We start from the raw sequence: 12915 nt of genomic DNA, 5'->3' as shown, positions 1-12915 counted from the left end.
ATACCCAACAGCATGCCAGAGCGCCCTTCAGGGCAAGATGTGTTAGATACGGTCAAGTCTCACGGGCACAAGAATATAGCTTCACCCGCTAACTGACCATTCCCTCGGTGTTTGGGGTTTGCCTGGAGGCTGTGTCAGGACAGGTGAGAAAAGTGGACACTCTGCTCTCACCCCTTTCCTACCCTAACAAATTTCTTCTAGTACTTCCATATTCCCTGGGAGCCCCTTCCAAGGAGCCCACTCTTGTCTCCTCACACGCCCAGGCCCACACTGATGACCCACAGCTGAGAACAAGAAGCCCAAGAGAGGGGCTAGCAGGCCCTGACAGAGCTGTGGCTGCTACGTCCAGAGCCCCTGCCCTCCTTCACCTCTGCTTCCACCTCCAACACGACCACAGAGAAGGAAACCAGACACTGGCCTCAGATGTCAGGAAGTCCATGCTAGGGACTGACAAGCTTCCTGCCCCAATCTCACTGTTGAAGCCCTAAACCCTGCATGTGACCTATATGAGGCAGGGTCGTTGAAGTGGTGATTAAGGTGAAATGAGGACATGAGAGTAGGAGCTTATCCAGCCCGGTGGGGTCCGTGTGAGAAGAGGAGATGACCACGCACAGAGAGACACCAGGGATGTGGAAGGACAGAAGGCCACGTGAGGAAGAGACCGGCGGCCATCTGCAAGGCAAGGAGAGAGGCCTCAGGGAAACTGAAACTGCCAATATGTGGATCTTTGCTGCCCAGCCTCTTGAGCTGTGAGAAAGTTAATTTCTGTGTCTGTGGTATTTTGGGATGGCAGCCCGAAGCAAACTATGATAGTCTGCAGGGAAAAACTGTCCTAAGCACAGAATTTTACACCAACGCAAATGGTGAGAGAGCTGTGCACACAAGTTTTTCTTGACCTCATAAGAAAACAACACTTTCAGATAAAATTTTGAGTTAAAACAGACATGTTCTAAGGGGGGGGGGGATCACATTCTGTCCAGTTTTTAATGTTTTAATTAGAGCAGAGGTCAAGGATCTTTTCAAAGCAATAAGCAGCTCTTTTTTATTCACAGATGCACAAAAGGGCTCAAGATAGTTTTGAGGTAAAAAATTTAAAAAAAAAAAAAAAAAGCCCTTTTTCACGCACTCTGAAATATACAGCCTTACAAGAGTCCTTTTGAACTCCCTCAAAACTGCTAATGGAATAAGGGCTTATAGAGGCAAAACCAAAATGAAATGCCTATCGGAAAACATTTCTCCCATCCCGAGAGAAACTGAGCAAAGGAAGCAGAGAGAGAGAAGAGAAGGCCACAAAGGGCCTAACCAGGCTGGCAGGGAGCAGGCACATGGGGCGCAGGGGCCAATGAGGACACTGTGCAGTAGGGACAACGCAGCCCAAATGCAGCCTGGGCCCCGCAGACATCTGTGGGGTCCCAGGGAGGGAACCAGTGCTACCCCCAGACCTTAAATCTGAACTGCCCGCCAAGGTAGCCACCACGATCCCACGTCACTATTAAGCACTTGACATGTGGCTAGTAGGACAGAGAGACGGGATTTTCAATTCCTATTTAACTTTAATTAATTTAAACGCAAATTGCCACAAGGGGCCCGGAGCTTCTGCGCTGGACAGGCCGGCTGATCTGAAAGGCGTCCTTGCTGCTCTCCAGGGACCTGGAAGCCCAAGAGCCAGGGAACTGTGGACAGTGCTGACACCGATGGGTGAGGCCACGGAACTTAGGCCCTTGCCAGTCTTGTTCGACAAGAAGTATTTGGGACTATAATTCTCATAATTGGGTCACAGTATGAAGGGGGTTCCTTCACATCTGTAAGTCTGTGAAAAAGCCTTTGAGCTATTTCTGTAAGCAAAGAGATGCATGCTCTATTTTCCTCCTGGCCCCCTACCAAGGTCAAGAATGAGTTTAATATAGGCTGTAAGTAGCCCGAGAAATGGATTCTTTGGACATTCCTAAAGGTGAAACAAGCACAGGTCCTTATTTCTCTTGAAAAGCAGGTTTGGACAACAAAGGTGGAGCTAAGTGCACTGGCAGAGACGGGGGTCCGCACCATGACGGAGGACAGCGCGGGACAGGCTGCAGCACTACTGTGTCACCTCTACCAGGCTCCTTCCCCCCCAGATGAAATCCCAAAGCAGAACCCCAGCCCCCACCCCAGCAGCAGCACTGACTCCGGGGCCGCTCTCCGTGTTCACCTTAGGATCAATACCCCTGTCTAAAGAGGTCTGCCTGAAATAACACTTGGGGTGGCAAGAACATTCTGTGACTCCCTTGGGGAATCTGGTTTCTGGGCTCTCTGACATTGTCAAATCCTGGCACTCACCCTCAACACACACACGCACACATTTTCCTCGTTCCTACAACCACCAGCAAGGTGTCCTTTTTTTCTTCACCTTTCTTTGCTTTGTGACATACATTGTCACTCTCCCATGAGCAGCTGCCTCTCGAGCAGGCAGTGCTGGGTGGCCAGGAGTGATGCTGCTACAGGACCTGTCCTCGGGGAAAGCATGCAAGACAGCTGGGAGCCCCCAAACAAGAGCAGGGCTGAGGACCCCGCAATGTCTGGCCTTCTAGGCAGGCTGGTGACAAGGCCAATGTGACCCCAGGTTTATATACTGAGACAAAACAACAGAACCCTGGTAGCTCTGATCACCCCACTGAAGTGAAACAGCTGGGGGAGGGGAGGCCACAATACAAAAGGGTTAATGAATAAGAGTCGCTGCAACTCAGACTACTGCAGCCAGCTCAGGGACAATTTCGAAATGCAGAAGTGTCCTGGTGAGGACGCTTGCCTCGCCTGGAGAAGACAGGGAGGAACCAGGAAGACCCACTGCCCAGCCACTATCCTGGTGACGTCACATCCTCTCTGCATGCTCCTGGTCCGCTGCTTCCTAGACCAGCAGTGTCGGACAGCAGCGAAACAGCCCTCTGTACGTGTCCACCTTCTAACAGACCATGTCATTAGCATATCTTGTAGAGAGCAAGCAGAAAAGTTTAATTGCCCTTAATTACCCAGTTCAAGAAGGCTCCTACATAATGGCTCTCAGACGTCTTGCCTGGTATTGATGTAATTTCCCTGACTCTGGCTTCGTTCTATTGCTAACTTAGAAGCAACAGCCTCTCCAAGATGCCTTTTCATAACAGACGCCGAAGTCCCAGGGAGAGCTGGGCCAGCACTACAAAGGTTTCTTGTACGAAGAGTCAGAACCTCAGCTCCACGCTGGTCTGATGCCTGGGCATGTATGCGGGGGAGGGGGGCAGAGGGGAGGGGAGGGCACACCAGTATAAACTCAGAGGAAGGACTAAGACAAGGAATATGTAATCAGAAGCCATCACAATTACAAATGTAAATGAACAGGCAATTGGCGCTGACCTTTGTAGATTGTTAGAGGACTAATTAAGGCAAATCAGGAACTCTGTTCTAACAGAAAAACAAGACAGTGTATACCCTAAGAACTACTCCCCTGTCCTCTTCATGTAGATGCAAAATGCAAGAGCAGCAGACAGTAATCAAACTACATACGCTTTATCCGGCAAAGAGAAAACGGGCTCTGGGAAGAGGAAGCAGCCCAGATTTACTTCTGGGCATATCCAGTGGTTTTCCTCATCCTCTATCAACAAGTACCACCAGTTCCTGAGCTCCTGCCATGTACCTGACATTCTATTTGATTCCATACAAATAGATGCCACCCATGAAACCATCGGAGACACCAATTACAAACTCTGAGAATGGCTATTTCAAAAGCCTTCGGAAAAATATTTTAAAACAAAAGAGGATCCAACTACATGCTATTCCGTAAGCTCTGTTTTTTCATTTAACAATATTATATTCTTTTCATGTCAATACATAATGATCTGTCTTTATCCTTGCCTTGCAAAGCATCTTTCTAAACAGCACACTGAAATTCAACATCTTTGTTCAAACAGTTCTTCATCAGGGATTGTATTTAAAACAGTTAAAGTCATATTTTCTCCATTCTTCCATAAGTGCTTAAAATTTCAGCCACCCCAAATTGTTCTGATGCACTTTTACATTTAACTTCTCTAGTTAGAAATACATTATCCCCCTGCCAGCTTTAAGGCCAGTCGAGACAAGATGTACCGTCAAAAGGAAAAAAGAAAGAACATAGCTGCTCAGTTTTACAAAAACAATGCTGCAGAGTTACAGAACTGGCCACACATATTTTAGTGCTATGAGAAACACTACCCTGAAATTGCATGTAATTTAGCTATTTACAAAAAAAAAAAAAAAAAAAAGAGTGAGATGTACTTCACATTTAGAGGTCAGCCTTATGCCAACTTTGAAAAATCAAAACAAAACAAAACAAGAAAGTTGAAAACGGTACACTTTCTTGTTCTCTTAAGTTGTATGAATTAAGCACAACTCCTAGATACTTAGTTCAAGCCAGGAAGTATGTCACTAAGAGGTAGTCACCAAACCACACTGCCTCCACCTGGAGCACTGATTCACCACCTGATTCACGACCTGGAATGACACAGATGTGTCGGTAACGGGGGTGCCATCTTCTGCTCCAACCAAAATAGCCTCTTAAACATTGAATAAGCACACCCTCTGAAAACCCGGCCACTGGCCAACTACCGCAAATGCCTGGCTGGTGCATTCACCAGAGATCGACACCAAGAACTGAGGGGAGATATCAGCTGTGTTCCCCAAAACTCAGTAAAATTCTTGTACAAAGTAGATGCTCAATAATGAATCATGAAATTACATCTGCGCCATTTGGTGATCTATGTCTATATGAAAGAAAATAAATAGCCAAGGTCAAGGTTAAGAGAAAGCAGAAGGAGGTGCAGGAGCGGGTTGATGGCAGAAACACAAGGGGATCCTTGTGTTCTCGAAGCCCAGGGCACTGACAGAGTGACATTAACTACAGTTTCCCCCAGCAGCCAGAAATGCCTTTCTAATAAGCAAACAGGCAAAGTGATCCTGCACATGACCCACCTATGAGAACTTTCTATCTGCCGAGAGCTTTAGGTCAACTAAGGGAAAGGAAGTAGTTGCTGAGAGAGGTAACCCTGTGCTTGGCCCAAAAACATAGGTTTTCTCACTTCTACCTGGATGTAGGGATAATGCAAAGACCAAATCCCCAGTAAAGCCAAGAGCTCACCTAGTCTTGCAGAAAATACACTCAAGCCAGTAGTCAAAAGACCAAGTCACAATAAAATAAAAAAAAATGCTGGAATGGGGAGAAATCTCACCTGGTTGGGGTTACTTTCTTTTCTTGGCAAGGCCTATTTCCCAGCCGTTTTTAAAATGAGACGGCCCTCCGTGTGCGTGTGTGTGTACGCGCGCGCGTGCATGCACGCACATGTATATCTGTCTAGTGTGGGGGTAGAGGTGGCAAGCATAACCACAGAGACTATCACACTAAGTTAACATAACACAGGCTGTGGACTGCTGATTACCTAGGGGTGAAGCTTGGCCACAAGCAGCACCACAAAGGGGACGGCAGCCTAGTGATGAGCGCATCAAGCCTTAGGCCTCAGGTACAGGCCAGGCCTTGGTGCTATTGATCTGCCCATCTGGGCAGCAGGCCTCTCCAGGGGCTGCATGGCCAGCAGCAGGTGCATATGTTGGAATGTTGGCTCCTACACAAAGTTCTGCAGGGCGGAGGAGACCTGACAGTCTCTCCTATTTTGACTCCTTCTCCATACTGACACAAGCATGTGGGTTGGCAGGCTACGTGGTGAATTTGACTATTTGGAAAACATGCTGACTTAGGTTAACAAGCCAAACTTGGAGTCAAGCCTGACAGCTTTGGAGGGTGCTATGGGATGATGGTCCTGAGCTCCACAAAGGACAGGAAGAGATGCCTGATGTTTTGAAAACTTCCTGGTTGTAGACAGGGAGGTGGGTAGGAAAGGACAGAGGGGAGAAAAACCACACTGAACTAGACGGTGGACACCAGAACAGAAAAAGCCAGACAGAAACACAGGCTTATGGGGTTGATAGTCAGCACAAGCAGGGCTCCCCAAAGCTGCTCGGAGGCTCCCCAGCCTTACTACGCTACATGAATAATGTCCCCAGGTGAAGACTAATGTCCTGATCCTTATGCTAAAGAGGAGAAAACTGGGAATATTTTATCAAGTCTGTGTTTACAGAATTTGAAGCTGATGACCTTCGGTGACGTCATCATACCAAGTCCATGACAGCCATTGAAGAATGCAGACGTTCTTCCAAGAAAAGTTTAGAAGTCAATCCCTGGGTCAGGGGATGATATATTTGAAAATAATATATCTAAAACAGCACCAAGGTACAGCTGAGGTCAAGATGAACATTACCCAGGAATCTGCTCCTCTTGTCATTAGCAAAGAGCATAAACTTACCAGAAAGTCTGAGTGGGAGGGGGGCGCAGGGTGAGGGAGGCGGGTGGGGAGCAAAAACCCCATTCGCAGCCCAAGACAAAACGAAAGAATTTTGAAAAACAGAAAGGAAGTCTATCATGTAGAGGAAAGTTGCTGATACACTTGGGGGGTGGGGATAATCCTAATACGCATTAAAATGAGAGAAACCCAGAAGGCAATGGTGTAAGAAAGCAATTCCAGCGCGGACTGCATAAATAGAAGTATTACATTATAAAACAGGGGACTGTTTGTTCCAGCCCATAGAGCCCGGGTGACATGGCAGCTGTACACTATTTCATCTGGGGCAGCTCATTAATAAGAAGGGACTTCTGAGCAGAGTGAAAGAAAGAATTACGAGGTTAAAGGGACCAGCTTTTAAGGGACCATTAAAACAATGACATATGCAGAGCTGGGGGGGAACCCAACCCTGAATATTGGTCTGTGTATACTGACAGAGGAAGGAAACTCCAAAGAAATGGAGTCAATAGCAGAATAATGGGGAGTGGCAGAATCAGAAGCTAAATGCCCCAGAGCAGAAAGGAACCCCAACAGCCAGATGGCACAATGGTCTCAGTCTCCAGGCACAGGCCTGTCTGTGGGTGCTGGGCCCGGACTCTCACTCCCGAGAGCATGCACCGCAGACAGATGGGTCAGACACGAAGCGAAGGCATTTGAACTTAACCCCATGAGGTGTTTGAGAAACACACGAGAAACACAGGTCTTGCGGCGACCTGGAGGGGACGCTATCCCCGTACCCAAGAGCACTTTCCTGAGGAAACTGTTCACTGGGGCCTTTGGTCTCAGATTTTGGTAAAACTCCTCATTTGTGAATCCAATTTCATTGACATGGAAAAAGGGGGCTGAGTTTCAGCCTGAGGTGGGGACTGGAGCAGGAAGGCAGGGGGCTGCGCGGCGCGCGGGAGGGAGGGCTTCAGGAGGGAAGGAAGCTGACAGAAAAACCGATACAGCAAGCCCTCGAGATTAGGAAATGTCTACTCCGGCGGAGGGTTAGGCATGAATTAATCATACGTACCTAGAAAACCAGGGAAAACAAAAAGTTGTACAAGAAGGTAAATGAAATTATAAAACTCTACATGGCTCAGCTGTGATTAATATTTATAGAGTTAGAATAATGAAAACACTGAATATTAATATAACCCCAAATTATTATTTAATCATAATGGAAGATGTAGGGAGGGGAAGACGGAGTGTGTGGGGGGGTTTGAGGAGTGTGGGGGAGTACGTGTGGTGGGGAAAGGGATATGTGGGTGTGTACTAGGGGGTATCTGCGTATGTGGTACCTGAATTTGTGGCTGGGGCACGTGTATGTGTGGTGGGGGAGTGTGCACATGTATGCACATGGGTGGGAATACATATGCGCATGGGGTGTGTGTGAGATTTTGCAGTAGTGTGCATGCCTGTGGAGTGTACACATCTGAACACACAAGTGAGTGTGACTATGTATGGAGTATGGGGGGCTGTGAGTTTCTGCACGGGGCATGTGAGTGAGTGGGTAGGCGGGCACACTAGTGAAATCTTCATCTTTCACAGTAGAAAGCCAACAGATTAGGTCTCAAACTGGAAAAAAAACAAACCACCAAACCAAGAAATGGTAGAAGCACATTAAGAAACACAGAAATAAGAAACAAAAGAACTAAAAGTTAGAAGCCGCTGCTCTGGGGATGGGATGGGGGAGAGTTAGGCCATTTTTCATTAAGAAACTTCATATAACTTTCAATGTCTAAAAACAGTTTTAAAACATGAAATTTGGATGATCTGAAGATCAAAAACCCCAGGGTGGCTCAGTGGCTAAGAGCACTGCAGGGCATGGACGGCATGGATGGCACAAGTGTCCAGCTTGGCCAGGTCATTTGACACAGTGTAGTCAGAAGGGAAAAGACGTCAGGAGGGGTGGCTTGGGGGCGCAGGGTCTCTGCGGTGGCACCGGAGCTGCTGGGAGGGCGTTTGGTAAGGCTGGGGGAGCAAAGCTTAAACTGGGCTGGGAATGGGGGCACCTGAGTGAGTCTGGTACCTCATGGGACAGGCTCAGGACAGGAGCCAGGGATGGTCATGAGGATGGTCAAGAGAAGCAGGAGAACTGGGGGCGGATGAGGGGGGGCAGGGAGCTGGAGATTTGAGAAGGAGCCACATGACAATTTTGGTGATGACAGAAAGAAAAGCATTAGGCCCCATGGGCAGCCACTGGGTTAGGTGAAGTCAGGGTCCATGGGGGCCTCCAAAATGGGGGGTGGTGCTATGGTAGGTGGGTGAGTGGGCCAGAGCTGAGCAATAAACGTTATTCTTTCAAGAATCTTGAAGATCCCCCTGAGAAGGTAGAGAGGGACACAAGATTAACAGAGCGTTTGATTATTTTTAAGGAGGTAGGAGGCTGCCCTGTGCTTCTGAGTTGAGAGGAAAAGACTGGAAGGCAGAAAATATAAGAGAGGTGGCTGTGCCAGGCGTGGTCCCAGCGGGAAGAGGAGAAAGGGCGGAACGGACAGAGAAGGTGCGTGCAGAGGAAATGACAGGGTGGGAGAAGCAGAGCTGGATCCCACCGGAAGGTCTCCAGGTAGCAGGCCGCACTGAGCCGGAACAGCCAGGGTCACTCTCAAATGCAATTAGAACACTTATAACAAGCACTTGCTGCTGTTTTGATCCTCTTTGGAGGTTCATTCTTACAGACCAGACTTGAGGCCGCTAACCTTAGCGTTCTCAGCACTGAGAGCAAGTCGTAATTGACCATTTGCTTGACGTCAATACAATAAATTGAATCTAGAGTTGATAACGCAGGAATGTGGGGATGGGGGAACCATGTCTGCTATTGGTCATGCTCCCTGGGCAGTGGTTGGTGGCGCCAAAAGAAGAGGGATGCCAGGTCTCTTTAAACCAAACCAAAACCAAAGCACAACAATCTATGCCATGTCCCTTCCAGCACGCAACATCACCTGTGAGGTCAGTCACGGACACAAGGACCAGGGACGGCGAACCCAAGTCCTCGGGTGGTCTCCCGGGAGTCAGCACCAGGCCCAGCCTGGGCCTCCCGGGTCCGCAAGGAGACTCACCTGGGTCAGAAGAGGGGCACCTGCGGATGGTGAAGATTTGCCCCAGATCCTCATCCTCCTCAGGCAGGCCCTTCTGCAGCCGCTGCAGCTTGCGCAGGCTCTCGCTGCGCTGGTGCTTCATGGAGCGCACGTGCTGGATGAGGTTGAGCTTGGCCTTGGTGGAGTAGTTGCACAGGACGCAGTGGTAGTAGCAGCTCTCGCCCTCCACACCGCTCTCGTGCTGCTGCAGGTGCTGTGGGGGACCAAGGAGAGGGACACGCTGGGTAAGCAGCTCGGACCCTGCCACCACCTCCAAGTGCCCACCCGCCCTGGTCTCGACCCAATGGGGAGACAGCCTAGGTTCCTTTCTCCAGCAGCTCTAGAGGATGAGCAGCAGCAGACGCCTGTGCCTGTCTCCCCAAGACGCCCCTCCCGTGTGGCTTTCCGAGGGCTGACAATGCTGCTGATGGACCGGCCCCACTCCAGTCATGCAGGTTGTCCTGGGCCAAAAATGAAAGGTGCCTCCTTTTGCTCTCCAAAGTGCCTGGCTTTATGTAGAACGTGGGTCAGCAAATGATGGCCTGAGGTGGGGTTCAATCTGCTTTGTAAATAAAGTTTTCATGAGGCACAGCTTACTGTGTGTCCTACCCATGGCTGCTGTCAAAACACCAGAGGTCAACAGTCACCACTGAGACACCATGGCCCACAGAGCCGATGATACTAGGTCAGCCCACCGTTTGAGATGATGCCCTACTAAGTCACGCCTCCTGTAAGGAAGCCTTTGTCACTAACAAAGCTGTTGTCTGGTTTTACCGCCGCAGGGACGACTTGTGGTTTGGTGCGTAAAACTACAGTCTATCAGGAAAATCCCCAAACAGGTTTTCCCCTGGATTAAAAAGTGAAAGAGAAATACATTTCCCCAGAAACTAGTTCCCAGTCGACACCTCATGGTCATTTGATTTAGTGTATCAGGTAGTCAAATCACACTCTCTGGTGTGGGTGTAGACACAGAGCTCAGATTCCAGAACCTGGATGGCCAGGAGCCAGCAGGAAGTTTATCCAGGACTTAAGGGAGCACGATGGGCAGTAGGAGCAGTAATGGGCATAGTCCAGAACCCTAGAAGACGCAATGTACATCCAAGGACAGAACCCACCTTCTCCTGCCTCTTGGAGAAGATGCTGAGGGCTCTGGACCCTTTCCATGAACCGCCAGGGAACTGACAAGCTCCTGGTGGAGAAACACTGTCCTCTCCAATCTCAAATGCCCTGTGAGTACACATAAGGCAGGGGAGACAACTCCCAAAAGCCTGAAAGCTTGAGCCAAGGTTACCCAGTGAGTGGAAGAGACAGGGCTGGGACCTAGTTCTTTTATCCCTCGGCACCCTCTTGTCGGAGGGAGTCCACACACAAGTTTTACGTGTGCATGTCACGACCTGTCTTTCCCTCTCACTCCCTGCCCCGTGCCCACGCCCGCCCCTGGAGCCCTGCCCACGGAGGATCTTTAGGGAGCATACGCTGAAGCCCCGGGGCTGTTTTGGTAACACTCACTGATCCTGCCTGGATATATTCTTGTCCAGGTCAGAATGGGAGCCATAAGGAGGCAGGGCAGTTGGAGCACCCTGCACCCACCCCATGGTGAAACTAGCAAAGAGGCCCACCAGTGCTTCCTGTGGGGCAATACTGCTCGGAGACTCATGGGTTCACATGTGCACCCCGCAGGACAACCTGAGAAGTGTGAAAGTTCCACAAGCATTTGTGCCTCATTGTAAGGGAAAGTATGAAAACATAAATTACGTTGCAGGAAAAAACAAAAAAGAACAAAAGGGGGTTGGCAGGGAGGGAGGAACCCAAGTCTTCAAATCCAGTAAACCATTCCAGAGTCATGCTTGCTCTGGGGTCAGCCTGCAGGTCGAATGTGAGGGACTCCATAGGACCAACAAAACAATCACCTACCCCCGCGGGTGATCTAACACACACTGAGCAAAGTCTCAGAGCAGACCAATCCCCCCCCCCCCCCCCGCCCACTGGCAGGAGCTGCCCCTGGGCAATTCCACCAGCTGGAGGAGTCCAAAGACCCAGCCAGCTCAATGCCAACTGTGGAAAGGAGTTACAACAACTGGTAGCGAAAAGCTACTTTTCTTGAAGTAAGAGTGGGCTGATTTTTCCTTTTATGGGGTATCCGCTCTGAGATAAGGGTCCCTGCGGAAGGAGTCAGGACAGAGAACAGACCCAAGCAACATCTCCTGAAGGCTAGACGGTGGAGAGCATGAGGGCTCGCTGGACAAAGCATAAAGGAAAAGGACGAACTTGCCCACGATCGCTCTCCCTGACTTCGTCACGGTCCCCACCATGCCCGGCCCTACTCCTACCCCAAGCGACCAGGATATTCATGGGGACAAAGGTTCTGGCTGGGGATGGAGGAGGGTCAGTGTGCACAAGGGCCAGGCACTGCAGCCTGGGGTCACTGTGAGCAAAAGAATTGCACTTTAAAAAGTTGCAACTAAAAGTGCCTGAAGAGCAGCCACAGGTAACAAAAGCAAAGAACTCAAAGCAGCCAGTTCTACCTCGGGGTTTTGGTGGTATCAGAAACTACAAAATCGGAAGAGGAATCACTGAAGCCTTACCCTCAAATTCCTGCTACCGTTCCTTGAAACAGGATTTCCTGGCAACAAGGCACTGAGTCTTAAACTTGAAATTTTCATATGGATACAAGGTTCTTCTCCCAACGGCTGGGGTTTCCCGCCTCTGAGCCAGAAGAGAGGCTAACACGGCCGAAAGGAATGGGAGAGTTGAGAGTTCAACTGCTTCTTCAAGAACCCCAAGTCCCGAGGTTCTTAGGGGTCAGGGTTGGCTAAATCCTGAATTGAAAATGTCACACTTGGGACCTCGTGCTGGAAACTTGCACTGGAAACACAAAAGCCCTGATATGAGGAAGACAGTTCAAGGCTACCCCACATTCCAACCCCTGGAGGTAAGTGTCCACCTCTGCTACCCCTAGGGACTCGCTTGTCTGCCATGTGGGAAACATACTGCAGACTGCGGAGGAAAGAACGAAAGGAAACGAAGACAGCCACAACCACTCCCCCTGACGCTTGTCTAGGCAGCACTCAGGGTTCTCAGAGAATTGCATCAAAATTCCAGGTCTGCTTTTGCACTTCAAGCTCATTCTCCAAGATACACACACACACAATCCAGAATAAACAATGTGTCAGTTGCTGGGACACACCTGCTTCTAAAGGTTGCACCCCAACTCAAATCTGAGCCCCCTGAGGTCAACCGGGATGTGACAAATCCTGTCCTCACCCACCTTAACTCCTCACCTGCTCCTTCTCAGGCTGTCCGACCTGCAGCCAAGAAGGACTCTAAGTGAGCAGCAGCATCCTGGCCACTGTGACCTTTCCCCAGGCCATCTGGCCCTTCGCCAGGATTGGAGATGGTCAATGCCCTGACACTTTTGGCCAGACCCTTTGCCCCTCCCAAGTGTCAATGGCCTCATGCCCCAGCAGGAGGGGGTG

The 12915-nt window shown here is 49.6% G+C and overlaps 1 protein-coding gene across 2 annotated transcripts in view; it reads right to left on the bottom strand.

Annotated features, from left to right (window-relative positions):
• Window positions 1-12915, bottom strand: part of ZFHX3 (zinc finger homeobox 3) — a gene marked incomplete at its 5' end in the record, with an annotated part of 150113 nt that overhangs the window by 81410 nt on the left and 55788 nt on the right. For both annotated transcript variants that reach the window (XM_084257332.1, XM_084257333.1), the window contains one exon: window positions 9422-9653. In XM_084257332.1, coding sequence (XP_084113458.1) covers window positions 9422-9653 — 232 coding nt within the window. The remainder of the gene's footprint in view (window positions 1-9421; window positions 9654-12915) is intronic.

The sequence above is a fragment of the Talpa europaea genome, assembly GCF_964194135.1.
Source record: "Talpa europaea genome assembly, chromosome: 16".
Classification (NCBI taxonomy): domain Eukaryota; kingdom Metazoa; phylum Chordata; class Mammalia; order Eulipotyphla; family Talpidae; genus Talpa; species Talpa europaea.
Note: the sequence above shows the minus strand (reverse complement) of the source record. Positions and strands in the feature narration are given on the sequence as shown.